General features: G+C 62.0%; 2 protein-coding genes across 4 annotated transcripts; both read right to left on the bottom strand.

Moving 5' to 3' along the window:
- Window positions 1–305: 305 nt before the first annotated feature.
- On the bottom strand, window positions 306–13,676 carry LOC129131187 (transducin-like enhancer protein 1). 2 transcript variants are annotated; one of them, XM_054650007.2, is made up of 21 exons: window positions 13,537–13,676; window positions 13,118–13,238; window positions 12,447–12,595; window positions 11,684–11,747; window positions 11,113–11,157; window positions 6,247–6,309; window positions 6,066–6,140; window positions 5,375–5,570; window positions 4,889–4,911; window positions 4,626–4,730; window positions 4,453–4,497; window positions 4,032–4,187; window positions 3,676–3,802; window positions 3,414–3,592; window positions 3,264–3,340; window positions 2,490–2,739; window positions 2,033–2,280; window positions 1,655–1,802; window positions 1,421–1,571; window positions 1,045–1,121; window positions 306–878 (listed from the first exon to the last, which is right to left on the bottom strand). In XM_054650007.2, exons 2-21 carry the CDS (start codon window positions 13,139–13,141, stop codon window positions 771–773), a joined length of 2,310 nt encoding a protein of 769 aa, XP_054505982.2. In that variant the 5' UTR covers window positions 13,142–13,238; window positions 13,537–13,676; the 3' UTR covers window positions 306–770. The 2 variants fall into 2 exon arrangements, with proteins under 2 accessions (XP_054505982.2, XP_077047670.1); XM_077191555.1 differs by having other exon boundaries at window positions 3,414–3,589.
- Window positions 13,677–20,845: 7,169 nt separating this feature from the next.
- PLPP2 (phospholipid phosphatase 2) lies at window positions 20,846–26,571 on the bottom strand. 2 transcript variants are annotated; one of them, XM_054650193.2, is made up of 6 exons: window positions 26,414–26,571; window positions 24,520–24,671; window positions 23,502–23,779; window positions 22,766–22,823; window positions 22,502–22,678; window positions 20,846–21,866 (listed from the first exon to the last, which is right to left on the bottom strand). In XM_054650193.2, exons 1-6 carry the CDS (start codon window positions 26,463–26,465, stop codon window positions 21,729–21,731), a joined length of 855 nt encoding a protein of 284 aa, XP_054506168.2. In that variant the 5' UTR covers window positions 26,466–26,571; the 3' UTR covers window positions 20,846–21,728. The 2 variants fall into 2 exon arrangements, with proteins under 2 accessions (XP_054506168.2, XP_054506169.2); XM_054650194.2 differs by having other exon boundaries at window positions 26,418–26,533.
- Between the last annotated feature and the right edge of the window lie 671 nt (window positions 26,572–27,242).

The following is a 27,242-nucleotide window of genomic DNA, read 5'->3' as shown; positions in this document are numbered from 1 at the left end:
TTTCCTTCACAAACCACTTCCTCCGGGGCTGGCCTCTCCTCTCCCCCACACCCACAGAGCCCGAGGCTGCTCCACTGGGGCATGGCAGAGCCAGCACCACGCTGTGCCCACACTGCTGCTCCCCAGCAGGGCCAGCGCTGGGCTCTGCCCACTGAGGAGCCCCCTCAGACCCTCCTCAGCACAGGAAAGGAGCAGCAAGTTGTGACCAAAAGGGACAAGGTTCCTGCTGTGCTGTCACCCCTTCCCACCCGGGTCCATCCCACCCACACAGAGCATTGAGGGTACTGCCCAGGACAAGGCACAGCTGCCTTTTTTTTGGTTTGTTTTTATTATTAAATACACCCTGGGAGGCACAGAGGGAAGTGAGGCCAGAGCCCATCCACCCTGGCAGGCCCAGAGCCTTAAACAAATAAAAACCCCACAACAAAAAGCTTAAAAAACAAAAATTTAAAAAAAAAAGCACCCAAACAAAACCCCTAACAATGCCAGACCTCCCCCCCCATCTCCAACTCCCACAGTCTAGATTTAGAAAGAAACCCACAAAGAACAAAACAAGGAGAAAGTCCCCAGGAAATCCACCCCGAGCAGCAGCCTGCACCATGCCTGGCCACGGTCCCGGGGCCACCTCCACCCCTCTCCTCTCTCCTCCAGCTGGGATGCCACAGCCACTGGCTGCACGTTCTTTGGGAAGTCAGCAGCAGGGCAGGTAGAGTCCACCTGTCCATCCCCCCATGGACAGCTGCCTGTCCTGCAGTTGGCACCTCTGGGGCTCAGTAAATGATCTCATAAACTGTGGCTTTCTTGTCCCCTGAGCCCGTCACGATGAACTGGTCGTCCGTGGAGATGTCACAGCTGAGGACTGAGGAGGTTTCCTTTGACTGCAGAGAACAGGAAGAAGCACAAGAAGCAGCCTCAGAGCAAAGTCCCAGCTCCCCCTTCCTTGGGGAGGCTGCAGGGATGAGCTTATGGGGTTGGCACATAATTAGAGCTGGGCTGTGCTGGGCAGCTCCTGGCAGCCTCAGCCCAGGAAGCCCCAGCCCTCACCTGGAAGATGCTGGCTCCGTAGGGCGTCCTCCAGGCGTTGAGCAGGTTGTCCTTCCCCGTGCTCACAAACCACTTCCCTGTGGAGGGACAAAACAGCCTCTTGTCACCTCACCAGAGCCAGCAGCAGATCCTGCCCAGGCTGTGAAACACACAGAGACAGGCAGCCAAGGGAACACAAAGAGGAGTTTGGCTCCAGCAGCCAGCACTGCTCCAAGAGGGGTGGACACCCCTTCTCTGACCATCACCACCAGGACAAGGCTGGCTACCAGAACAAATGCTTGCCCCCAGTGCAACGAGCCCTGTGACACACAGACAGAAGTGGAGGTGGCATCCATGAGGCTGCAGAGCAAGGGGGAGCCAGGAGAGGTGTGCCTACCACAGGAGGCGAATTTGAGAGAGAGGACACAGCTCTCGTGGAGGTGCAGCTGGTACTTGTCGGGTTTGGTGACATGCAGGATCTCCACGTTGCTGCTCTCCATGCCCACGGCCAGCCACTCTCCCATGGGGCAGTAGCCCAGGGAGAAGATCTGAGGGGACACACAGGCTCACAGGGTGGCCCAGCAGCAGGTGCCAGCTGGCCCCAGGTGCTGCCAGAGGCCTCCAGCCCTACCTGGGAGCTGAAGTCGTGCTGCTGCAGCTGCCGGCCCTCCCGCAGGTCCCAGCAGCGCACGGTGTTGTCCAGACCCCCTGTCCACAGCTTGGTGCCATCATTAGAGATGTCAATGCAGCTGGCACCATCTGTGTGGCCTTGAAACTGCCTGGGAAAGAGGGAGATGGAGAGGGAGAGGGCACAGCTGGCAGGGCAGGTAGCACCTGCAGCACGGAGCGTGGGCAGGGCAGCAGCCAGCAGTGAGGAGTGCAAGGACAGGCACTGTCCCATGGCCAGGGTCACACACAGGGACAGGCAGGGACATGCTGCAGGGACTGAGGGGATGCTGGCCCCAGGAGTCCCCAGCAGTCCTGCCCTGAGCCCCTGCCCCAAACTCACCTGACCAGGGTCTGGTTCTGCAGGTCCCACACCACGATGTTGCCATCGCTGCAGCAGGAGAAGCAGACTTTGGCGTCAGGGCTGATGGCCAGGGCGTAGCAGGCGGGGGCAGAGGAGGTGAGCTCAGCCTTGATGCGGGGCGTGGGGGCTGCCAGGTCCCAGATGGACAGGGTGCTGGCCTCCCCCCCCACGATCAGGCTGCGGCCGTCGGGGAGCAGCTTGCAGGAGCGGATGTAGTTGTCACGGTTCTGAGCGGGGGGGACAGGCAGCAGGGCAAGGCAAGGGGGACATGATGAGCACACAGGGCCTTGCAGGAGACACTTCTCCTTCTCCCACTGCAGCTGGGAAAGGACCCTCTGCTCCCTCCACTGCAGCAGGGCCACATTCCCCTTGCCAGCCCCAGCCCAAAGGCACTCCTGCTCCTCCTCCTCCTGCTCCTCCTCCTGCTCATCCTCACCAGGCAGTCCAGCTGAGCCACGGCCGTCTTGGTGCCCGGCTGCCCCACGTCCCAGACCTTGACGCAGCCCTTGCCCCCGGTGTAGACGTGTCTGGTGGAGTTGCTGATGGTGACAGCACAGACCACCTCGCCGTGGCTCAGGGTGTGCAGCTGCCGCGCGTGCCGGGGGATGCCGGAGCCCAGCAGGGCGTCGGGGGGGAAAGGCACCGGCTGCATCTGCCCGTCAGCGCTGACGTGGAAGGAGTAGGCACTGCAAGGGAGCAGAGCAGTGAGAAACACAGCAGCATCCTGCGTGGCCAGGGGCCAGGCAGGTCTAACAGAGGCAGCATGGTCTGCAGGCAGAGGGCATGGAAGGAGAAGGCACTGGAAGGGAGCAGAGCAGTGAGAAGCAGAGCAGGATCCTGCATGGACAGGGCCTGGTGCCACACAGGTCCAACAGGCACCACAGGCCCGTGGCACCAACAAGCAGCATGGTTTGGAGGCACAGGACATGGAAGGAGAAGGCACTGGAGGGGAGTAGAGCAGTGAGAAGCAGAGCAGGATCCTGCCTGGACAGGGGCTGCAGGTCCAACAGAGGCAGCACAGTTTGGAGTCAGAGCCATGAGCAGAACACACCCAGTGATGCCAGCTGGGCACACAACAGCCACAGCCCAGCTTTCCCCCAGGCTCTGCTCCCTGCTGCCCTCAGCTTGTCCACACAGCCCAAATTCACCCCCAAATGCCACCACACCCCCTCCTCCCCCAGCACAGCCCCTCCAGCCCAGCCCCACTTACGGCTTGCCCGAGCTCCCCACTTGCATGCCGGCCACCAGCCCCGGGACGCGCATGTGGGGGTGCGGGTCGTAGCCCACCTGCAGGGGACAGTGGGGTGAGGGTGGCTCACACTCTGTGAGCCCACAGCCCCACGGGGACGATCTCACTCACCAGGGGCGAGCGCCCGTAGCCCCCGGCGGCCGCGGCCCCGTTGAGCTGCGGGGACATCAGGTGCAGGCTGGCGTAGGCGCCGCTCCCGGCCACGTCCCCGTTGACAGCAGGGTGGGCCAAGCCAAAGGCGGCTGAGTAGGGGCTCTGCACTCCCAGAGGATTCCTCAGGCCCAGGGCTGCTGGGGGAGAGGCAGAGTGAAGGGATGGGGCCCTGCAGACAGAGCTTGGGGACCCACCCGGGCCCCAGCGGGGCCAAGCTCACCCAGCGGGTCCATGGGGACCTTGGCAGCGGTGGGGCGGAACTGCTGGGCGCTGCTGGAGCCTGGCAGGGTGTCACCCTGGGAGGTGGGCGTGCTGGACTTCAGGCTGGGTGTTCCTGCCTTCTCCACCTGCCAGGAACAGAATGGGGAGGTGGCAACTGCACCACGCCCCTGCCAGGGGGTCCCTGTTGGCTCCCCCTCAGTGACAGCCCAGCTCAGCCAGTGCTGAAGGGTCTGTGGGACCTCCCTGTCGCTCCAGCACTTTGCCCTATGGGTTTGGAGGCAGGGGTACCCATGGCCACTCTGTGAGCTGAGCCCAGCAAGGACACAAGCACAGCCCCAAGTGAGTCACACATACCGTGGGTGCATCCTTGCTCCGAGACGGGGACGTGCTGCTGGAGGAGGCCATGGAGGTCGGGCTGAGGGGCACGGCCTCCTTCCTGCCCAGCGGGACCTTCTCCACCCCGTTCTCCCGGGACGAGTAGGAGTGGACGCTGTGCGGGGAAGAGGGGTCCTGGGGAGGGAGGGAAATCAGCAGGGAGCAGAGCAGGCTGGAGGGCAGGGATGGACCAGGTTATGGTGGCTCAAGCAAGGGCCAGGCTGCCAGCCTGGATCCTGGGGCTCACTGCTGCCACTGGCACCTCGCTGAGATGCCCACCTCTGCCTGGAGTAGCCTGTTAGGCCCACCCTTGGGGTGGACAGCACACACTGAGCCCACAGCCCTCCCAGTGTCCCAGCACACTGACCCCAGACCCTTCCCAATGTCCCAGCACACTGACCTCATCCACCACCAAGTTGTCCTCACTCTTGTCTGCATCGCTGCCCTGAAATGCGGAGCGCGGTTGGAGCCAGAGGAGCTGCAGCCACCCTCGCTCCTGCCTGCCAGGCAGCTCCATTCCTCGCTCCACAGGGGAGGATGGGGTCACCCCAAGCCCCCCAGCCCTGGGCTCACATAATCTGTAACAAAGTCCTTCTCCTCCACCTTCCTCTTCTTGCTGCTGCTCAGGTACTCGGCGATGGCTCGCGCGCGCTCCCCGTTCGACAGCGCCAGGGAGCTCTGGGTGAGGGACAGTGCCAGTGGCTGGGGGTGCTCTGCCCAGCTCCTGGCACAGGCAGGGCTGCCTCCAGGAGCATGGAGTGCCCCAGCCCAGCCCTGTGTCCTGAGCACAGCTGGTGCCACCACGGAATGGTGCAAGACAAGAAAAATGCACTCACGGGGCCGGGGTCTCGGTCTGTCGCTGTGGCAATGCAGAGGAGCAGCAGGAGGAGGAGGAGGAGGAGGGAAAGGGGGACACTGTGTCACCACCAAGAGCCCCTCAGGAACATCACCCACTTCACCCATGGCTGCTGGGGTGTTCACAGCAGGGCCAGACCAGCATGACAGCAGCAGGGTGGTCCCAGACCCTTCCCCACCATCAGGGTTCTCCTAAACCCTCCCCAACCAACCAGCCCACCTCACCCCCCTCCCAGAGGGTGCTGGTCACTGGAGGATGTTCCCACCCAAATCCCCCACAGTTGCAAGCCTCCCATGTTCACTCAGATCCCCTCAGCCAGCCCAAACTCTGCCTCCCTGCCATGGTATCCATGTCCTCAGTGGCCACACCAGGTGCCAACATTCAAATCTCAGCATTAATTGGTTTGACCACCAAACTCCCAAAAAACTCACTTCCTTTTCAAGCCAGGACACTCCCCCACACTCACCCCTGGGCTCTGTGTCATGGACTCCTCTGTCATCCTTGGCGAGGAGCTGGGCCTGGGCCCCCAGTGCCCCCGAGAGTGCCAGCAGTCCTGAGGCACTGCTGATGCCAGCCAGGCCAGCAGGCTGCATTCCAGAGGGGTGGGGGGTCAGCGGGATGGGGGGAGCGTGGTGGGAGAGGTGCTGGGTCTGCAGCTGGTGCTGGAGAGGAGAGGGGAGGGCACAGTCAAAGGGCTGTGCCAGGACAGCTGCTGGGCAAGTGAGGGGCAAGTGGCAGCCCTGGGACAGTCAGTAATGGGGCCTGGGTGTGGAGGGGCAGGGCCTGCACTCAGGGTGTCCCCAGGAATGTCCTGGGGCCACCCCATCCCTCCCACCCTGGGCTGGATGTGGGACCTGCTGCAGTCTCCAGGGAACAGCTGAGTGGGGATGGTGGTGCCCCCTTCCACCCAGGCTGTCAGGACACAGTGACACACACCAGCCACCACCCCCTTCCCCAGCTGCATCTCCTACACCCCAAATCCTGCTGGCAGGCCCCAAACCAGCCTGCTCTGCCTCTCTCCTCCCCTCCATTCAGCTGCACGAGGGGCAGGGCTGCAGCCAGGGGCAGGAGGGGGGCTCAGGCCAGGGATGGCAGGAGCCTGGGAGGTGCCAGCACGCCCGAGTGGCCCTGCAGAGGCGGGCAGAGGGTTGACGTACCCCGATGGCCGCGTTCAGGTCGGTCATAGTCACCTGCTTCGCTCGCTCCACAGCCTGGACCACCTGCTGCTGGTGCTGTGGGGACAAACACAGCGGCTGGGGCAGGCTGGGGCAGGCTGGTTCCTTCCCCTGGGCCCCACAGGAGCTCTGCACACCTGGCTGGGCCCGAGGGCTCACCCACCTCCTGAGACAGGAACGGGATGAGCTGGGCGCAGATCACGTTGAGCCGCTTGGCGATCTCCGTCTGGCAGGGGAGGAGAAACAGATCCCATCAGGGCCACCCTGAGGGACCCCAGTGCTGCCAGCAGAGCCCCCTCACCACGGGGGTGAGGGCAATCTCAGGGTGCTGACACCCAGCCCGAGGGCTGCTCAGCAGAACCACCCTGGGGTGACAATTCCTGTTCACAGCAACACCTCCTTCAAACCCCAGCACGCTCCATCCCCACCCTGAGGGCCCTGGGATGGCTTCCAGCTCCTCCTTGGCAGGGACATGAAGCCCCCCAGGCTCATGGCACCGAGGCCAGCCCTGAGCAAGCCCCCAGCCCAGCAGCCCCAGCCCTGCAGGCTCCCCCTGCCCTCCAGGCAGCCTCCATGGCACCACACCCGCCCCTTGCCGCCCTCCCGGCCCGGAGGAAGCCCTAGAGAGGTGCTCTCCTTCCAGCTGCTGTTTTTCTGCAGCACTCGAGTGCCGCTGGCAATCAAGAGCTCAGAGCGTGGGGAGGGAGAGCAGCGTCTCGTGCTGTGCAGTGCCATGCTCCTGTGGCACCCCCTGCCACCTTCCAGAGCCCCATGGCACCCTCTGCCAGCTCACAGAGCCCCATGGCATCCCCTACAACCTTCCAGAGCCCCATGGCACCCTCTGCCAGCTCACAGAGCCCCACGGCATCCCCTACAACCTTCCAGAGCCCCATGGCACCCTCTGCCAGCTTCCAGGGCCCCACGGCACCCCCTGCCAGCTCACAGAGCCCCATGGCACCCTCTGCCACCTTCCAGAGCCCCATGGCACCCCCTGCCACCTTCCAGAGCCCCATGGCACCCTCTGCCAGCTCACAGAGCCCCATGGCACCCTCTGCCATCTTCCAGAGCCCCATGGCATCCTCTGCCATCTTCCAGAGCCCCCATGTTCCCATGGCACCCCCCCTGCCATCTTGAAGAGCCCTGTGCTCCTACAGCACCCCACTGCCACCTTCCAGAGCCCTATGGCACCCCCAATCCAGCTTCCAGGGCCCCCATGTACCTATGGCACTCCCTGCCACTTTCCAGGGCCCCATGGCACCCCCTGACAGCTCACAGAGCCCCTTTTCCTATGGCACCCCCTGCCAGGGACAGAACCGAGCCCTGGATTTCCCTCTGAGGACCTTGGGCACATCTCCCAAACCTCAGGGACAGAACTGACCCCTGGATTTCACTGTGAGCACATCTCCCATGCCCCAGGGACAGAACTGACCCCTGGATTTCCCTGCTAGGACCTCGGGCACATCTCCCATGCCCCAGGGACAGAACTGAGCCCTGGATTTCCCTCTGAGGACCTTGGGCACATCTCCCACGCCCTAGAGACAGAACTGACCCCTGGATTTCCCTGCCAGGACCTCGGGCACATCTCCCACGCCCTAGAGACAGAACTGAGCCCTGGATTTCCCTGCCAGGACCTCGGGCACATCTCCCAGGCCCAGGTGAGTGCCAGGGTGAGGGGGCACGGCCAGGGTGGGCACACAGAGCCAGGGTCACTCCCATGCTGCCCTCCAGAGCAGCTGCTCTGCTCCTGCCAGCCCCAAAGCACAGAAACAAATCTGGCACCTGCCCTCGCTTCCCCTTCTGAGGAGGGGAGGAAAAAAAAGAGAAAGAAAAGAAAGGAAGAGGAGGAGGAGGAGGGGGGGAGCGAGGAGATTTGGCAGCCGGCAGTTCTGGGAAGGATTTAGCTGTCTCCCGGGGCCGGCAGTGATGGATTCTCTTCCCTAATGCACTGATGGGCAGCAGCTCCTTGGGGAGAGCTGCCTCCAATTCACTCGCACTCGTTAATGTGCAATTTACTGGCACTTTAACGCTCTCAGCATGAAAAACGATCGCGCTGTTTGCAGCCCCCCCCCACCCCCAGCCACCAGCACCGGCGTCGCCTCCCCTCCGGCTCTCGGTGAGCGAGCCCAAGGCCAGGCAGATTCGGGGAGGTGCTTTTGTAGAGAGCTACAGGCCCCTTTCCACGCCAAAAACAAAGCAACAATAAGAAAAAAAATATAAATTAACGTCTCCTGCTCGTTCTTGTTTTGATCCTCTCCTGCCAAGGCTGTGGCTGCTTGCAGAGCTGCAGCAGCACAGCCAGACCCCAGCCCCATTTCCCCCCCAAAAAAACCCAGAGAAAACCCCAAACCGTGGCCCTTGGTGATGAGCACCTGGGGACACTGAGCATGGCAAGGACAGAGGCACACCACAGCATGGCCTCAGCCCCATTTCCCCCCAAAAAACCCAGAGAAAACCCCACACTTGGCCCTTTGTGATGAGCCCGTGGGGACACGGGGCACAGCAGGGACAGAGGCACAGCACAGCCAGACCCCAGCCCCATTTCCCCCCAAAAAAACCCAGAGAAAACCCCAAACCTTGGACCTTGGTGATGAGCACCTGGGGACACTGAGCATAGCAAGGACAGAGGCACAGCACAGCCAGACCCCAGCCCCATTTCCCCTCCAAAAAATCCAGAGAAAACCCCACACTTGGCCCTTGGTGATGAGCATCTGGGGACACTGAGCATAGCAAGGACAGAGACCACACCACAGCCAGCCCCCAGCCCCATTTCTCCCCCAAAAAAACCCCAGAACAAAACCCCACACCTCAGCCCCATTTCCCCCTCAAAAAAACCCAGAGAAAACCCCAAACCTTGGCCCTTGGTGATGAGCATCTGGGGACAGGGGGCACAGTAGGGACAGAGGCACAGCACAGCCAGCCCCCAGCCCCATTTCTCCCTAAACAAACCCAGAGCAAAACCCCACACCTCAGCCCCATTTCCCCCCAGACAAACCCAGAGCAAAACGCCACACTTGGCCCTTGCTGATGAGCACCTGGGGAGCCCCTGGGGACACGGGGCACAGTAGGGACAGAGGCCACACCACAGCATGGCCTCAGCCCCATTTCCCCCCAAACAAACCCCAAACCTTGGCCCTTGAGCACCTGGGGACAGGGGGCACAGCAGGGACAGAGGCACAGCACATCATGGCCTCAGCCCATGTTGGGCAGGAGCTCTAGGGCAGGCAGCAGCACTCAGGACCTGCCTGTGCTGTGCCCTCAGGACCTGCTGTGCCCTCAGGACCTGCTGTGCTGTGCCCTCAGGACCTGCTGTGCCCTCAGGACCTGCCTGTGCCCTCAGGACCTGCTGTGCCCTCAGGACCTGCCTGTGCTGTGCCCTCAGGACCTGCTGTGCCCTCAGGACCTGCTCTGCCCTCAGGACCTGCCTGTGCCCGTGAGCAGGGCAGGATTTGGGGGAAGGGGAGGAGGGACAGAGCCCCCAGGCTGAGCCCGTTCCCGTTCTGGTCTCACACAATGGCCGGGGCTGTCAGAGCAGACTCGGGGCCCTTGTTAAAAGTGCCGACAGCTCCCTGGCCGGCGGCCAGCGGCACCTGGGGCTGGCAGCAAACACGAGCCTGAGAGGGCTGGGAGGGAACAGCAGCCAGAGGAGAGCAGCTCGCAGCTCTGCAGGGCCGGACAGACCCCGGGCAGGCTGCCCCAAGCCCCAAAGAGCTCCCTGTCCACCCTGGTGGGGAGGATGGAAACACCACGGAGCCAGCACAGGGCTGAGAGGAGGGGGCAGAACCCAGACCCCCTTCTCAGCCTCCAGAGGAGACCAAAGGCCGAAGGGTCCCAGGGACAGAAATGACCCCAGAACTGTCCCAGAGACAGAAATGACCCCAGAACTGTCCCAGAGACAGAAATTAACCCAAAACTGTCCCAGAGACAGAACTGACCCCAGAACTGTCCCAGACACAGAACTGACCCCAGAACTGTCCCAGGGACCCCCAGAACTGTCCCAGGGACAGAACTGACCCCAGAACTGTCCCAGGGACAGAACTGACCCCAGAATTGTCCCAGAGACCCCCAGAACTGCCCCAGGGACAGAACTGACCCCAGAACTGCTCTCACAAGGGCAGCATCAGCAGGGACGCCGGGGCAAGGAGGGCATCCCAGAGGGGCAGAACACCCTCCCAGCGGGCACAGAGCGGGCAGGAGTGGCTGAGATCCTGCCCTGGCACGGGGACAGGGCCAGCACTGCCCTCCTGTGCAACAGTTGGCGTCGGCGGGCGCGGGGCGGGCAGGAAGGCGGCGGCGCCTCCTCGCCAGGCTCCTCCGCAGCCTCTTTAAAAATAGATGAGGAGAAACCTTCTGTCTCAGAGCAGCTGGTGTGACCCAGAGCTCGGCTCAGGGGAGGAAGGGAGGGAGGGAGGGAGCTGAGGAAGGGAGGGAGGGGAAGCAGCGAGGGAGGATGCGCAGAGCTGAGCCCCCGGAGAGCCCATCCTGCACCCACCCCACAGAACAAACCCTCCTTTCTCCTCAGGATGCTCCTCAGCCCTGGCCCACTTGGAAAGGTGTTAATCCAGAGCCTCTCAGCTTGCTGTGACCCTGCAGCCCCCCTTGCCCTGAGGAATAAACCAGTCTCCTTTGCAACACTCACAACCGGTGTGAGCGGCCATGCAAGCACAAATCCTCCACCATCCCTCTCTGCCTGACACAACAGCAGCACCACAGTCCAGGCAGGGCACCCTGAACCCAAAACCAGAGCCCAGACCTGTGTGGGGACCTAAGGAGGCATCACAGTCCAGGCAGGGCACCCTGAACCCAAAACCAGAGCACAGACCTGTGTGGGGACCTAAGGAGGCAGCCAAGGCCACAGCACAGAGCAACACAAAGCACAGGGAGGAGGACACATCCCCCACAAACACTGAATTTCCTGGGCTGCAGCAGGGAGAAGCTTCCCATGCTGTCTGTGAAGAGCCCAGGCGGTAAAATGGGGCCAGGGAGATGGGACCAAGGAGGTGGAGAGAGCTCCAAACCCAGCCACACTCACCTGTTTGTGCATCTCGATGTTCAGGCCATAGGACATCTCGTAGTACTGTGAGGGAAAGAAATCTGCATCAGCTCAGCTCTGGAGACCAGGGGAGCTCCCAAGCAGAAAATCCTCTGTGGTGCTGGCACAGCAGCTCAGCCTGGCCACAAACAGCTGAGGTGTGGCCAGGCCATGGGGACAGCAGGGTCCCCAGCTCCTCTCCCAGGAGCAGAGGGGGCTTAGGCACAGTACAGGGGGCTCTGGCACGGCACAGGTGGCTCTGGCACAGCACAGGGGGCTCTGGCACACAGCTGAAGCCCACAGGATGGACACAGCCCTCCCAGGACTCCTCCAGGAATGGGATCAACCCACACAGGAGCAGATTTGCCACCACAAGCTGAGGCAGAACGTCCTGCTCCAACACCATGGATCTTTCTGGGGGGAAACCAGACAGGAACAGCCACAAAACCAGGTCTCAGGGCCTGGCCACAGAACCCAAAAGCAAAGGGAAGGCAAAGCATCCCTGCATGTGCTTTGATGGTTCAGAGGAGATCCCACACCACCCTTCTCCTTTCAGGTGGAGCTCACTAACCATGACATAATGACGCTGGATTTCTGTTTTTTCTGTTGCCAGCTTTTCACATTCTAACTTCAAGCTGTGAAAATAAAGAGGAGAGAGAGGGAGAAGGAGCAAACCCCCCCTTGTTCCTCCCAAGTGACAGGATGGACAGAGCAGGAGCCCTCCCAGCGCTTCAGCCTCCTCTCAGCCCCAATCCCACCTCCCAGCACGAGCCAAGAAAACCACCTGAAAGAGGGCAGGAAGGGGCTGACGAAGAGGAGGTGGACACCAAAGGGATCTGGGCATCAGGGAGCAATTTGCACGGACTCTTCACCCCCTCCCCAGCATCTGCTTCCCAAATGGAGTGAGCTGCAAAGCTCAGCTGCATTTAAACCTGCACAGTGTGGGGAAGGGGAGGCGATCCTGGGCAGCCTCAGGGATCACAGGGACTCCAGGGGATGGGGAGATGATCCTGGGCAGCCTCAGGGATCACAGGGACTCCAGAGGATGGGGAGATGATCCTGGGCAGCAGCCTCGGGGATCAGAGGGACTCCAGGTCCCAGTGATGGCTCTGACTCAGCCCAGGAGCTCGCTGCTGGAAGCCAGCACCTCCTCCTGGGGCTTTTGGCAGGCAAAGGTTGAGTTTGCCTCTCTCATTTCAAGCTACCAAGGTGATGCTTGGCACAGCCATCCTCTGGAAGGACCAGTCCACCCTGGATGGTGCTGCCCAGTGCCAGGAGGAGCCAGCATCACTGAAGTGCCCAGTTCCCCCAGGTGAGCTCTGGCAGCTTCTCACCTGTGGTATTGGTTCTGCAGGAACTGGAATTCCTCCTTGATGCGATCCAAGGTCTCTGGGTAAGTCAGCTTGAGGGACTGGGGGGTGCTGGGGATGGCACTGGCAGCAACGGCAGCTCCTGAGGCAGCAGAGGGTGCCTGGAGATGGGCCTAGGCAGAGATGGCACCTCCAGGGTCACCTCCTGCTGCTGCCCAGCAAGGCTGGCACGTCCCCCAGGGCATCCCTGCTCCCGGGGAAGAGGCTGTGGGCACATCTGGGAGGGCAGCACATGCAGGAGGTTGCACAAGGAGTTACTGGAGAGGAAACTGCTCCCGACCAGGCACCAAGGGCCTTGTCAGCACTGGTGTGACCACAGAGCCAGAAGGGATGAACGACCAAGGGTGGCACTGGGCATGGCACAGACCTGGTGGCCACCACACACTGAGCTCCGAGCCTGTCCATCCCCGTCCCACCATCCCTCCCGGCCCCTGAATCCCGCTCCGGGCACCCCACAAAGCCCAGCCCGGCTTTGGGAAGAGCCCCGGCACCGCTCCGAGCATCACCCGCGGTACCGGCACTGGCTCCGAGCATCGCCCGCGGTACCGGCGCTCGGCTGTGGGTCAGCACCGAGCATCACCGGGCTCGGGGGCGCAGGGCCGGGCTGGCATGGCTGAGAGGGGACGGGGGCTCACCGGGGGCCTGTTCTGCGGGAACATCCTCGGCACCGGACAGGCCCGGCACCCTCCGGCCGCGCGGGCCCCGCCGCAGGCGCGGGACAGGCCCGGGACACCGCTCCCAGCTCCGGATCAGGCCCTGGAGAAGAACCGGGGGTCACCGCCCGGCGCTGCCCGGGAGCCCCGCCCGCAGCGCCCCCCCCCCCGGTTCCCGCGGGCCCCGGGGCTCCCCCCGGGCTCGGCGGAGCCGCCCAGCCCCGGCCCCCCGCGCCGCGCAGACAATGGCCCCGCGCCGCCCGCCGCAGGTACGGCCGCGGGGCGGCACCGGCCCGGCCGCCCAGCCAGCCCCGAGCGCGGCCGGACCCCGGCCGGCGGACAGCGAGCCGAGGCGAGCCGAACCGGGACGGGACGGGACAGGACGGGACTCAGGGACTCACCGCGCTGCGGGTCCCAGACCCGGCCCCGGCCCCAGGCGCGCGCCCCTGCGGCGGGGCGGGCCGGGCCGGGCCGAGTCCAGCCGAGTGCAGCCGAACCGAGCCGAGCCGGGCCGGGCCGAGCCGAGTCCAGCCGAGCGCAGCCGAGCCGGGCCGAGCCCCCGCCCCGCCCCGCCCCGCCCCGCCCCGCCCGCGCGGCCGCCGCTCTGCGGAGCGCGATCAATGAACGGGCGCGAGCGCCAGCTCCACGTGGGGCCTGGCCCGTGCGGGCAGGCGCCCCCGCCGCCAGCCAATGGGAGCGCGCCCAGCGCGGCCGCCCCCACGTGGGGCGCGAGGAGCTGCCTCCCCATTGGTCAGCCCCAGCCCGGCCGGCGCGCGGGTGTCAATCAAGGGAGGCCGAGAGGAGAACGAGGGGGCGGAGCCGCGGTTTAACCCTTGCGGGACCGGAGGGGAGCGAGAAGGGACCGGGCTCGGGCCGCTCCCGCCGCCCCACGCGGGATCCCCGGCACCGCACGGACCCTCCAGCCCCGCGGTGCGGAACCCCGCGTCCGGCACCGCAGCTTTGCCCGCAAAACGGAACCGGGAGGTTGCACCGGAGCCGCTGCCGTCCCGGGCAGCTTTTCGGTGGTAAACACAAGAAGCCGTCGTGTCTCGCTCCGTGTCCATCCTCTGCCTCTTTGTTGTTGTTTTTTAATTAAGAAAATAAACGAAGCCACACACCCACGCAGCCCTCTCCGGGCCGCAGGTCCCGCCTCACCGGGAATTCCCGGCACCGTGTGATGGCAGCATCCCTGTGCCAGACCGAGCTCCCGGGAAAGGCTCCTGGGCCAGGCCTGTTCCTCAGCCCCAGCAAAGGGTCCGACAGCCCCCAGCTCCCTGCCATCTCCCCGTGTCCTTTGGGACGGGCAGATACCTGGAATGGGAAAGGGACACTCGTGTCCCCGTGCCAGCAGCCCCACAACAGCGCTGTCACCTCCTCCCAGAGCTCCCCGAGGTGCACACAACCCGCTCTGGGTTTCCTCGTGGGTTTCCTGGTGCTTTGACTCCTTTCAGGGACATCGGTGCTTGCTCGGGACATTTACTGCTGCTGCGGGTCAATCCAGGCTTACACCGAGCAGGAAATAAAACATTTGAGGAGCGGCAGCTGTGAGGAGCCTCTCCCCCTCTTTAACCTTAATCCAGGCGCAGGCCCGCAGCCCTTTCCTGCTCCCCACAGCCCCATCCCCGCCGTGCTGGTGGCTCAGCTCACGGCACAGAGAGCTGGGAGGAGCAGAGCCCCTCCTCAGCAACAGGAACTCGCCCGCAGCCCCTGCAAGAGAAGAACAATAACAATCACAACCTCGGCAAACCCTCTGGGATAGAGCAGGACCGTGCGAGGGCCTCCCCGCGCCTGCCCCGAGCACTCGGCAGTCCTGGGGGCCATGGGCTGTGCTGGCCCCTCGGGCTGGAGCGGGATTTTCCAGCTTCCTCCAGGTCCTGCTGCCTTTACTGAGTCAGGGACCGTCCTCAAGGAAGCCCAGCTCCTTTAGCCCCATTTTGCCCAGTCTGTTCCCGGGATTTCCTGAGAGCAGCTGTGATCTCAGCTGGGATGATCTCTCCTGTTACTCCAGCTCTGGATCTGATGCTGCCCCTGTTCTCACTGCCCCACACCTGCAACCAGTGGGGTTTGTGCTCTGGAGCTGCTGGGGAGAGCAGCAGCAGAAGAGCAGTCTCCCAAGCCTTATTATATTTTAAAATGTAATAACAGCACCATGTCTATTTTCGTAGACAGAACAGATCATTTCTGGAAGAGGCCCATAAATCTCTAACAGAGGGGAAATAATTTGGCCAAGGTCATGTTAAGGCAAAATATTAAAATAGAAAAAATTTAAAAAAAAAAGCAGTTTAGAGCTGGACTGAGGCACCATCTCTGTTCTAAACCTCTCTCCAAGCCTGGGAATCCTGTCCCCCCTGCCCTTCTGCTTCCCAGCATTGCACCATGGGGCTGAGGGGGCTGAGACACGCACAAGGGCCTGGCTGAGTGGAGACACCAAGGCAGAAGAAGAGAGCGGGGACCCCAGCAAGGCCCCTGGCAGGATCCTGCCAAGATCTGCGCCAGGTTCAGCCTCCTGCAGCAACCCCTCACTGTGCAGTGCAGCCTCAGGCACTCAGGATCCGGGATTAGGGACAGGCTGGGCCGTCCCGATGTTGGCAGGGGTGGGGACACGCCATTCCAGCACTGATGAGGAAAATCCTGTCACTGCCACCTCTGCTGTCCTCACCAGCAGCTCCTCCATCCCATTGCATCCATCAGCAGGACTGGCACGGGCACAGGGATGGGGACAGGCTCAGCTTTGGCACGGCCTGGCTCCCAGCACGCTGTGTGCCAGCTTTGGCACAGCCTGGCTCCCATCATGGTGTGTGCCCAGCTTTGGCACGGTCTGGCTCCCATCACGGTGTGTGCCAGCTTTGGCACGGCCTGGCTCCCATCATGGTGTGTGCCAGCTTTGGCACAGTCTGGCTCCCAGCACGGTGGGTGCCAGCTTTGGCACCACTTGGCTCCCATCACGGTGGGTGCCCAGCTTTGGCACGATCTGGCTTCCATCACGGTGGGTGCCAGCTTTGGCACAATGTGGCTCCCATTACGGTGTGTGCCCAGCTTTGGCACGATCTGGCTCCCATCATGGTGTGTGCCAGCTTTGGCACGATCTGGCTCCCATTACGGTGTGTGCCCAGCTTTGGCACAATGTGGCTCCCATCATGGTGTGCCCAGCTTTGGCACGATCTGGCTCCCATCACGGTGTGTGCCCAGCTTTGGCACGGGGTGTGTGCCCAGCTTTGGCACGATCTGGCTCCCATCACGGTGTGTGCCCAGCTCTGGCACGATCTGGCTCCCATCATGGTGTGTGCCCAGCTTTGGCACGGCCTGGTTCCCATCACGATGGTGCCCAGCACGCAGCGCTCCCGGTGGCACCGGGCTGATCCCCGCCGTCACCGGAGCCACCGGCAGCGTGGTTGGGTAGAAATGCCATGGCAAGAGCGCATCAGGAAAGGACCCAGAACATCGCCCTCAGCCCCCAGAGCTGCCCCAGGGCCGGTGGGACGAGCCAGGACCCCGCAGGGCCCGGGGCTCGGCTGCCAAGCGAGGCGTCCCTGGCAGCTCTGCGCAGCCCCTGGCAAAGGGAACAAAACAAAATCGTAGCCTCTGGCTGCTTCCCCGGGCTCGCCTGCCAGCTCCCCGCATGCCAGCGCGGCGGGGACAGCGCCAGCGGTGCCAACCCAACCCCTGCCCTGCCCAGGGGCACCCCCAGAGCCAAGCGCAGGTGACCCGGGACAGGCACGGGCCAGGACAAGTTCTTTCTTGCTCTGGTGAGAAAGAGGCGACATTTAACAGCCTCCCCCGAGAGTGCTTTCCTCTCTCCTTTCCTCCTCCTGCGCAGATTTAATTTCTTCTATAGCTCCCTTCTTCCCTCAGCGAGATCAAAGAAATCCGTGGAACCGGCGCATTTCAGCGGAAACGTCGATTAAAGGGAGTGGGGGAGGCAGCGCTGGGGGGATCAGAGGAGGAGGAGGAGGAGGAGAAGGAGAGGAAGAGAGGCTGGAGGAGCATCTGGCTCCACGCAGTGTCCCGGCAGGACGGGCCGGGCCGGGCAGCGCGGGCGGCACCGGAGCTTGGGCGGCGGCGCTGCCGGCACCGGGGGCTCCTCCCGCACCGGGGGTTTCGTCTGCCGGGGCACCGGGGGCTCCTCCGGCACCGGGGCTCCTCCGATCGGGGCACCGGGGGCTCCTCCGCCCGGGGCACCGGGGTTCCTTCGTTCGGGGGCACCGGCGGCTCCTCCGGCACCGGGGCTCCTCTGGCCAGGGGCACCGGGGGCTCCTCCGCCCGGGGCACCGGGGCTCCGCTCGGCAGCTCCGCCGGGCTCCTGCTGCCCCCTGCCGCCCCGGCGGGACGGGACAGTGCCCGTTCCCAGCCAGTGCCCTTCGGAGAGCCCAGCCCGGGTTCCATCCCTGGTGTCCCCGCCTCGCCGAGCCCCCCAAACCCCCACGGGCCAGCGCTGCCACCTCCGAGCCTCCCGGAGGGGGAAAAGCCGGCTCGGTGTGGGCTGCCCCCGGGCAGGGGCTGCCAGATCCCACCCGAGGCTGCGATGGCATCGCTGTCCCCCAGCACATCCCCGAGCCGGGGCCACCTCGGGCGCATCTGGCCGCAGCATCGCCCGTGGCTGCCGGCCAGGGAAGGGGATGTTTAGGGGATGTTTAGGGGATGAGTAACATCCTTCCTGGCAGCGCCGCTGCCCGCTCCTGGAAGCTGCTGCAGGCACAGAGGAGCTCAGCCCCCTTCGCCCGCCTCTCTTGCCCCGCTCAGCCGCGGAAAGAAGCCAAAAAAAGCGAGGAGGAACTCGGGGATGGGGCCGGGGCAAGCCAAGCCCGTGGAGCCGGCACGAGTCCCGGGTGCCAGGCAGGGAGGGAGGGAGGGAGGATGCTGAGGATGCTGCGTGGCACGGTGGGAAGCAGCCAGGAGGCGCAGGTTGGGGGAGGCAGCTCCAGGCCCCCTCTAGAGCAGGGCTGCGAGCCAGATCCTGGCTGTGTGCTGCCAGAAGCGGCTTATTTTGGAAGGGAGGCGCGTTGGCAGAGTGCTGGGTGCGTGGAGCTGCTGACGCTGCCGGGGAACAGGACGGCTCTCATCGGGTCCCTGCCGTGGCTTCAGCCCGCGGCAAAATCTGCCCCAGCACAAGCGGGGATTCCTTCCCAGCTGCATCCCCAGCTCCTGAGTCACCCCCTGAGCAGGGTGGATGCTCCAGTCACGAGTCAGCACTGCCCAGGGCTCACCCTGAACACCAGAGGGGCTTCCTGGGACTCGCCAAACAGGATGGACAGAGCTCTCAGCAGCTCTGACCCATCCGGCGAGGTGCAAACTGGAGCCTTGAACCAAGAAAGAGGCACACAGGGCTCATCCCAGCCCTGGACCCTGCTTCCCTTGCCCTCAGCTCCTCAGGAGCCCAATGCAGCCACTCCAGGAGCTCAGACCCTCCAGGCAGCAGGGTCCAGCTGGAAATGCAGCAGCACTGACCGGGTCTAGGATGGATCCCAGAGTTCACAAGGGACCTGCTCTGCCTTCCCCAGGAGCTCTGGGGCTGAGGAGCCAGCACAGGCTCCTTGCCAGCACCCCTGTCCCTGCAGAGATGGGCCAGGGAGCACACCTGGAGCAGACATCTTCTATGAAAAATCCTTTCCTTAGGCTTTTTCCTCCTGAGAAGCTGAGAGGCCTCAGGAACAAAATATAAACATTGATTATCTGCTGCTGTGGAATGCAACAGGTGGATCTGTGATTGGTCTCATGTGGTTGTTTCTAATTAATGGCCAATCACAGCCCAGCTGGCTCAGACAGAGAGCCCGAGCCACAAACCTTTGTTATCATTCTTTGCTATTCTATTCTTAGCCAACCTTCTGATGAAATCCTTTCTTCTATTCTTTTAGTATAGTTTTAATGTAATATATATCATAAAATAATAAATCAAGCCTTCTGAAACATGGAGTGAGATCCTCGTCTCTCCCCTCATCCTCAGAGCCCTGTGAACACGGTCACACACACCTGGAGCAGGCTGCTGTGCCTGGACAGGGTTTGGAAGCTCCTGCAGCTTTACATGTGGCTTGGCATGCCACGAGTTTGGTCAGGTCTCAGCCCATCCCTCAGCAGGGCACAGCTGTGAGCTGGGGATGCGGAGCCAGCCCTGCCCTTGGGAGCCACACACTGCAGCATTGTGGCCTGGCTGGTTTTTCCAGAGATGCATCCAAGGGGCGCAATCAGATCTGCAGGGAAGGGAGCAGGCACGTTCCTGGCTGGGCAGAGGAGCTGTCGAGGCAGTGCCAGGAACTGGGGCAGTTGCTGGGCACCGCAGCAAAGCAAAGGGAAAATCAAGCAGGCAGCTCCCAAACCTGGGCTGTGCCTCACTGCCCAGCTCCAGGAGCGGCTGAGCCTCTGCAGGGCTTTGTTTGCAAACCCTGCGGCAGAGCTGCCCTGCCCTGGCACTTCCTCCAGCTTTGTTTTACACCAACAGACGTTAAACAACCAGCCTGGAGGGCTGGGGCGGGGGAAGGACCCCGCTGGGGGCCCAGGGAAGCGATGGTGGGAAGAAAACTCTGGAGGAAAACAGAAAAGTAGCGTCAGGGAAAGGGAGTTCCCTCCACACAGGGAGGTTGTTTTTGATCAGGGCTTGTCTAGACTGGAGTCACCCACACTGCACAAGCACATCAACAGCACGCAGCCAGCCCGGGGCTCCCTGCTGCTCCCAGCAGGACGGGGCAGCTGCACTCAGCATGGGCAAGAGCCGGCCCTGGCACTGCCCATCCCACCCCAAAAGGACTGGGGGCACCCCCAGGCTTCCAGGTGCTGCCTCACCTGTCCCTCATTCCTGCCCTGTGCCCCCAGACCCCCCTTCCTGGCCCTGTCACCTGTCCCCAGCCCCTGGGCAGCAGAGGGACACAGGGCAGTGCTCCCAGCTCCCAGCCTGCCTTCCCCCAGCCAAGGGAGCTGCAGGCACACGGCGTCACTTTTTCCAAGAGCCTCTCCCTGCTTTCCCTTCCCTCCTCCCTCGCAGAGCACGGCCTCGGAGCTGGGGAGCGCAGGAGGCTCCTGGATCAGGGCAGCACCAGGATGGGCCTGGCTGGGATGGCTCCTGGAGCCCCACGCTGGCCACAGCTCTTCCTCAGCTCCAGCACAACCCCGTGAGTGGTGAATGTGGCACCTCACAGGCAAGGAGCACACCTGGCTTGAGGTCCAGCCCAACTGGGAGAGCGGCTTAGTGGCCCTGACAGCTCCCACATGTCGCAGACATCTTTTATGAAAAATCCTTTCCTTAAGATTTTTCCTCCTGAGAAGCTGAGAGGCCTCAGGAACAAAATGCAAACAATGGTTATCTGCTGCTGTGGAATGCAACAGGTGCATCTGGGATTGGTCTCATGTGGATGTTTCTAATTAATGGCCAATCACAGCCCAGCTGGTTCAGACAGAGAGCAGAGCCACAAACCTTTGTTACCATTCCTTCCTATTCTACTCTTAGCCAGCCTTCTGATGAAACCTTTTCTTCTATTCTTTTAGTATAGTTTTAATGTAATATATATAAATAAAATAATAAATCAAGTCTTCTGAAACATGGAGTCAGATCCTCATCTCTTCCCTCATCCTCAGACCCCTGCAAACACCATCACACCCACCTACAGCTGAGGGGCTTCAGACACCTTTCTCTAGGAAAAGGAAACCCCCAAACACTTCAGCCCCTCCACTCCAAGGCCAGGAGCACCCATGAAAAAAAAGAGAACAGGCCTGACACAGACATTCTTTAAGGATGATCTAATTTAAAAACAACATCATAATGAAAATGCATGTATTTTAAAAAGAGACCCACAGCACTCCAGCGCTGGAGGCAGCCACGTGTCAGTGATGGGACTGCTCTATACCCATTGCCCCCACTTTCCCAGGACATTTGGACAGCTCCACATCCCCATTTGTTTTCCTTTACCACAGAAAATGTCTCCCTAGCCCCGCCACACACCCTAAAGCATCAGCTGAAGCTGCAGGAGGGACAAAGGCTGGAGCAGCAGCTCCTTGCCCAAGCCAGGCATGAAGCAGGCAGGGGGCAAACAGCTCTGGCTCCCAGCACTGCAGAATTGGGCACAGCCAGAGAAGAGCCTGCCCAGGCACCCTCTGCTCACAGCAGCTGCTGGCGGGCAGGGCTGCTCTTAAAGGTAATCAATGGAGCAGAGAAGAGCTCTGGATTGCTTTAATCCTTTCCAAAACACTACAGCCAGCCCAGAAGCCGTCCTGCTCCCTCTGTGCCTGTGAGGATTTGTGCTGGTATGGCTGGATCATTCGACAGGGACAACACACACTCGGGCCAGGCAAGCTCAGCCTTCCCAGCCCAGGAGTTTGCTCTTCGCTCAGCGTGGCCAGCCCAATAAATCCACCCCCACGTGCCACCCTCCCCTCCCTCCCCACGGAGGGCTGGGACAGCAGCCTTGGGGTGTGACTCAGGTGCACAGGGGGGGAGGACATCCCCTCCCCATGGGCAGGGTGCTGGCAGCACCACGGGCACGTGGGAGCAGGCAGGGCTGTCCCACTCGTGTCAGTGTCAGCCAGAGGCACCAGAGCCGTGGAGCCAATGGTGAAGGCAGAGGCAGCTGTCCCCAGAGGCAGGAGCACGGCCAGGGGCAGGGCTGGCTCACGGGGCGCCCCTGTAGCTGTAGTGATTGTGGTCAGGGTCAGTCAGGGTCAGGGGCAGGCTGGGTTTGCGCTCCGGGTCCTTCTCCTCGCACTGCCGGGCCGGACGCTGCTTGAAGAAGTCAGAGACGTAGTGAACCTGGGAAAGAGGGGTTGGGGACACCTGTGTCAGGCCAGGCAGGGGCTTGCTGTAGTTTTTATACTTTGTAATACCTTTTAATTATGATGTTTTTGTATCCCCATATCCCTATTTTTCCCAAATGGTTTACCCCAGATTGTACCCCCTCCCTCTACCTGTGTAATCCCTTTCCTTTGCTGAGATCATCCCCAAATCCCCACCCTGGCTCTGTGTCAGTCACTCAGCATCCCATCCCCTCCATCCAGAACTTTCCTCCAGGACATTGAGTGATCAGCCAGAGGTCAGGGGTCAGCCCCCCAAGTGTTTCTCCATAGGCTGACCGAAATGTCCATTCCCCAGTATCCAAACCTTAATTTTTCTTATTGCTCAGTAAATATCTACTTTATGTTCCCACCTCCCTTTCAATGTAACCTTGGCACCTCTCCCGGGGCTCTCAGCAGGAGCCCCCTGAGCTGTGGGAGCTCCCAATTTGGATGAACCCCTGCTAAGAGTCGGCCCTTTTATCCTCTACCGATGCCTCTGGTGCCTCTCCTGCTGCAAAGGTGACCAGCCTGGCTGCCCTCAGTACCCAAGAGAGGGTCCCCCTCCTGTCTGCTGGGGTTCCTGAGGGGCTCCCAGAGGGAGGGGACACTCACAATGAGGATGGCAATGAGAGCCCCCTGCAGCAGCCCCACCAGCACATCACTCCAGTGGTGTTTGTAGTCGGACACGCGGGTGTAGCCCACGTAGATGGCGAAGGCGATGAGGAGGAACTGGATGGTGGGACGAAGCAGCCGGGCCCATTTCCCCACCAGGCGAGCCTGCACGTAGAGCTGGGGGGCAGAGAAGGGAGGAATCAGCCGGGGCAGGGTTGGGGTGTGCGGGTGTGGGAGCTGTGGGGGCTCTGGCACGGCACTCACCGCCAGGAACATCATGCAGTACATCCCAAAGGAGGAGTGTCCCGAGTAGAAGGACAGTCTGGGGGTAAAAAGGGGATGGGTCAGGCCATGAGCGAGTGTAGCCATGATATTTTCTGAAAAATCCTTTCCTTAGGATCTTTCCTCCTGAGAAGCCGAGAGGCCTCAGGAACAAAATGCAAACAATGGTTATCTGCTGCTGTGGAATGCAACAGGTGGATCTGGGATTGGGCTCATGTGGTTGTTTCTAATTAATGGCAAATCACAGCCCAGCTGTCTGGACTGTCTTGGTCAGTCACAAGCCTTTGTTATCATTCCTTCCTATTCTATTCTTAGTGAGCCTTCTGATGAAATCCTTTCTTCTATTCTTTTAGTATAGGGACTATACTAATAACTATTTTAATACAAATTTAATATAATATAGTATATACTATATATAGTATAGTTTTAGTATAGTTTTAATAGAATATATATAATAAAATAAATAAAAATCAAAATAATCAATAAAATAAACAAAATAAAAAGCAAGCCTTCTGAAACCTGGAGTCAACATTCTCATCTCTTCCCTCATCCTAAGACCCCTGTGAACAGCACCACAAGTGAGCCCCCAGCTGATCCCCACAAGACCCCTGCCCACTCCACAGGCTCTGCCCTGCTGCAGGAGAGCCTCAATACCCATCTGGGGCTGCCACTGTGAGCAGGTGGAAGAGACACATCCCATGGCACATCCGTGGCTCACCTGGACTCGGTGACATTCCTGCTCTCTCCCTGGCACACATTCTCCAGCTGCACATAGATGGAGCAGTTCACCTTGGACCAGTCAGGGTTGCACACAGCCAGGAAGTTTGGCCTCAGACGGCCGATCATGTACTTGGCCAGGTCGGTCAGGGACTGGCTGATGGCCCCCCCGAAGAGAAAGGTCCCAACCACCTTGTAGAGGGCAGCCAGGTAATTGTTGTATTCGGATTTGGAGTAGAGACGCTCAGTGTAGACCAGGTACGCCTCCCCTGATGAGATCTGCAGAGAGCAGGGGGGAGAGGTGAGGGCTGGGGGCTATGAGCTGTCACAGGCATCTTTTATGAAAAATCCTTTCCTTAGGTTTTTTTCTCCTGAGAAGCTGAGAGGCTTCAAGAACAAAATGTAAACCATGGTTATCTGCTGCTGTGGAGTGCAACAGGTGGACTTTTGATTAGCCCATGTTGGTTGTTTTTAATTAATGGCCAATCACAGCCCAGCTGGCTCAGACTCTCTGTCCAAGTCACAAGCCTTTGTGACAATTCTTTCTTATTCTATTCTTAGCCAGCCTCCTGATGAAATCCTTTCTTCTATTCTTTTAGTATAGTTTTAATATAATATATATCATAAAATAATAAATCAGCCTTCTGAAACATGGAGTCACATCCTCATCTCTTCCCTCATCCTCGGACCCCTGTGAACACCATCACAATGAGCAGCTCCCCAGGGTGCAGAGGTGAGGGCTGGGGGCTCTGAGCAGCTCCCCAGGGGTGCAGGATGCTCTGGCTCTGTGGCAGAGCATCCACCCTGGCATCCACCTGCACAGGAGCCCACAGACCCTCTCTCCACCCCTGTGGGATGGGGCTCTCCCCACTCCAGTACAAGTTCCTGCCCCCAGGCAGAGCAGGGCTCAAGCTGAGGGTGTTCCTGCCCTTCCAGAGCTCTGGAGGCGGCTGTGCTGGGCTCCAGCTTCCAGACCCAACACAGCCCTGTCCTGGAGGGAAGGGGTGGCAGTTCCTTACGATGATAACAGTGCAGCTGATGGTGACCCCGGCCATGAGGCTGTGGGTGATGGTGTCTGCCTTGTAGGGGTAGCGGATGGAGTCATCGTTGCAGTAGAAGCCTCGCTTGTAGGGCGAGTTCACCAGAGTCAGGATGATGAAGGGCAGAGACGCTGCAAGGCACAGAGAGGTGAGGACTGGGGACAGCAGCCAGCACACAGCACCAGCCACCTCTCACCCCTAAGTCTCTGCTCCTTGATGCCAGGGAGGGATCCCCCCACAAGGATGCAGTCCTGAGCCACCTGTACCCAGGGCAGCAGGACCTGAACCCACCAGTGCGCTGCCCTGAGAGCGATAGGGCCCTATCAGAGCTCACAGATGCCTGCAGCACCCAGATACCACAGGAGACGGCCACAAACGGGCACCCACAGAGCCCCCAGGGCTGCCCCGCTCCTCCCCAGGCACAGCAGGGGCAAGGCCTGATCCTGTGCCCTCTCCTCACACTGCCCAGCCTGGGGAGGCAGAGCTGATAAAATTAACGAGCACGGGCGTCTTGTAAACGTGTTTTACAGCAGGGAAGGGCCCCCAGATGGTCCCAGCAGAGCCCTCACAGCAGCTCCGGGAGAGCCAGTGCTGGGAGATGCTGAACATGACCCAGTCCCGGCACAGAGGGACTCCCCTGCACTCGGCTTGCTCCCCTCATCCTCCTGTCAGCCTCTCCTCTCGCCCAGCTCCTGCGGGCTCTGCAGAGGGGCTGCACTGCCCGCTCAGCCTGGGCAAGGAGGATTTTCCACCCAGCACGCTGGGGCAGCTGCGAGCTCACCCAGGACCGAACTACCCCCAGATCCAGAGGGGTTCTGGGGTCTGTGCCCCGCACATCACCCGTGCCGGCCCCCGCTGGAACGCACCCCCTGCCCCTGCCCCATCCCTGCTCAGGGACAGCCAAGGACGAGCCCCAGGACGCTCCCCAGGGAAGCGGCCCCCCCGCTCCAGAGGCCACCTTAGGCCGGGCTCCTCTCCCAGTTCCGCCTTTCCCGGTGGTTTCCGCCTCCCCTTGTTCCTCCGTCTCCCGGGAGCCCGCACCTTTGTCCCCGCCCGTCCCCGCCCCGGGGGTCCCGCGCTCGCCGAGCGAACGGCAGCGAGCGCGGGGATGAAGCACCGGGGGCTGCCCCGCCACCCCCGCCGGGGGCAGGGAACCGGCCCCAGTCCCTCCTCCCTCCCCGCACACCTCAGACGTCCATTTTCAGCTCAAATTAGACACCAATTTTCTTTCTGGATAATTTCATCCTCCAAAAAAAGCTCCCCTAAAAATATAAAGCACCGACCGGCCCACAGGAGGGGAAACCGGGACCCGGCCTCTGCCCCCGCCCCGCAGCCGGGGAAGCTCCAGCCGCGATCCCGATCCGGGCCTTTATTTTTAGTCCGTCTTAATTCGATACTTCCTTGCGGCACTTTTAGAAACATTTCCCCGCACTGGGGGGAGCAGGGGGGGTCCTGGAAGGGGCGCCCCGAACCCACCGGCCCCGCTCCGTCCCGCGGAGCGCCGGGCAGGCGGCCAGGGCGGCGGCGGAGCCGTCCCGGTGCCGCCCGAGCCGAGGGACCCTCCCGCAGCGTCCCGGACAGCGACGGACCGGGCTCCCACCCCCCCGAGGGACCGTGCCCGGAAAAGGGAACGGCCCCGAGAACCGGGACCCCCGAGGGAGCCCGGTAGGGCTGGGGCGGGAGGCGCCCGCGCCGCCGGTGGCTCCCGGTGGAGGCCCGGAGCTCCGGACATCGCCGGGCAGGTGCCGGACACCGGGCAGAGCGCGGCGGGACGGCGGAGCCCCGGTACCTCCCGCGGACCCGGCCCCAGCCCAGCCCCACCGGAGCCGCTCCGGAGCCGCCCGCGGCGGGGGCGCCGGCACGGAGCCCTCACCGACCGCCAGGCACAGCACGTCGAGCGCCACGAAGACCTTCCTGCGCTCCATCCCGCAGCCGCTGCGGCCCCGCGGCCCGGCCCCGCGCCTCACATGGCCCGGAACGGCGCGGGCCCGGCCGGGAGGTAAAGTCCAGGCGGGGCGGGGCGGGGCGGAGCGGGGCCCGGTGCCCCCGCCCAGGGCCGGGGCGGGGCGGGAGCGGCGGGCCCGGGGCAGGTGTGGGGCTCGGTGGGGCAGGGACCCCTCTGGATCCAAACCCCGCTCGCTCCTCGCCGCTTTCTGGGGCTCCGTTCCGGTGTCCGCGGCTCCGGCCCTCCCGAGTCCCCCGGTGCCCACCCCGCCTGGCTCGGCTCCCTACCGAGGGGAAGGGGGAGAAGAAAGCGAGCGAGGCCACTGTGGGAGCCTCTCGAGTCCCACCCGCCTCGGAGCTATGTCCTGAGGAGAAAAAAAAGGGGCAAAAAAGGAAAATTCTGCCCCTGAAATGTGCTGGTTGCGCTGGCGGGGGTTTGTGCAGACGGGGCAAAGCGGCTTGGCTCGGTGGCGAGATGGGTTCTGAGGGGAAGCAGGAGCTTGTGGATACAGCAGACACCGGGGTGAGCACACGGGGTGAGCTGATTTAGCCGCTGAGATATTTGGCTGTATTTCCTGAGCTTCCGACGTCCTGGGGGCTCCCGGTGCTTCCCGTTGGGTTTGGGGACATGCTGAAACCCAGAATGGGGACAGGAGCAATGGCTGGAGCACAGCAATTCCCCGGTGGGAGCAGGGACAGTCGCATCCCAGCTGTTTGCTCCAGGCCGGATGTCGGGAAGGAAACAAATAACACAGAAA

Source organism: Agelaius phoeniceus, chromosome 29, assembly GCF_051311805.1.
Source record: "Agelaius phoeniceus isolate bAgePho1 chromosome 29, bAgePho1.hap1, whole genome shotgun sequence".
Taxonomy (NCBI): Eukaryota; Metazoa; Chordata; class Aves; order Passeriformes; family Icteridae; genus Agelaius; species Agelaius phoeniceus.
The sequence above is the reverse complement of the archived record's forward strand: the minus strand, read 5'-3'. Positions and strand labels throughout refer to the sequence as shown.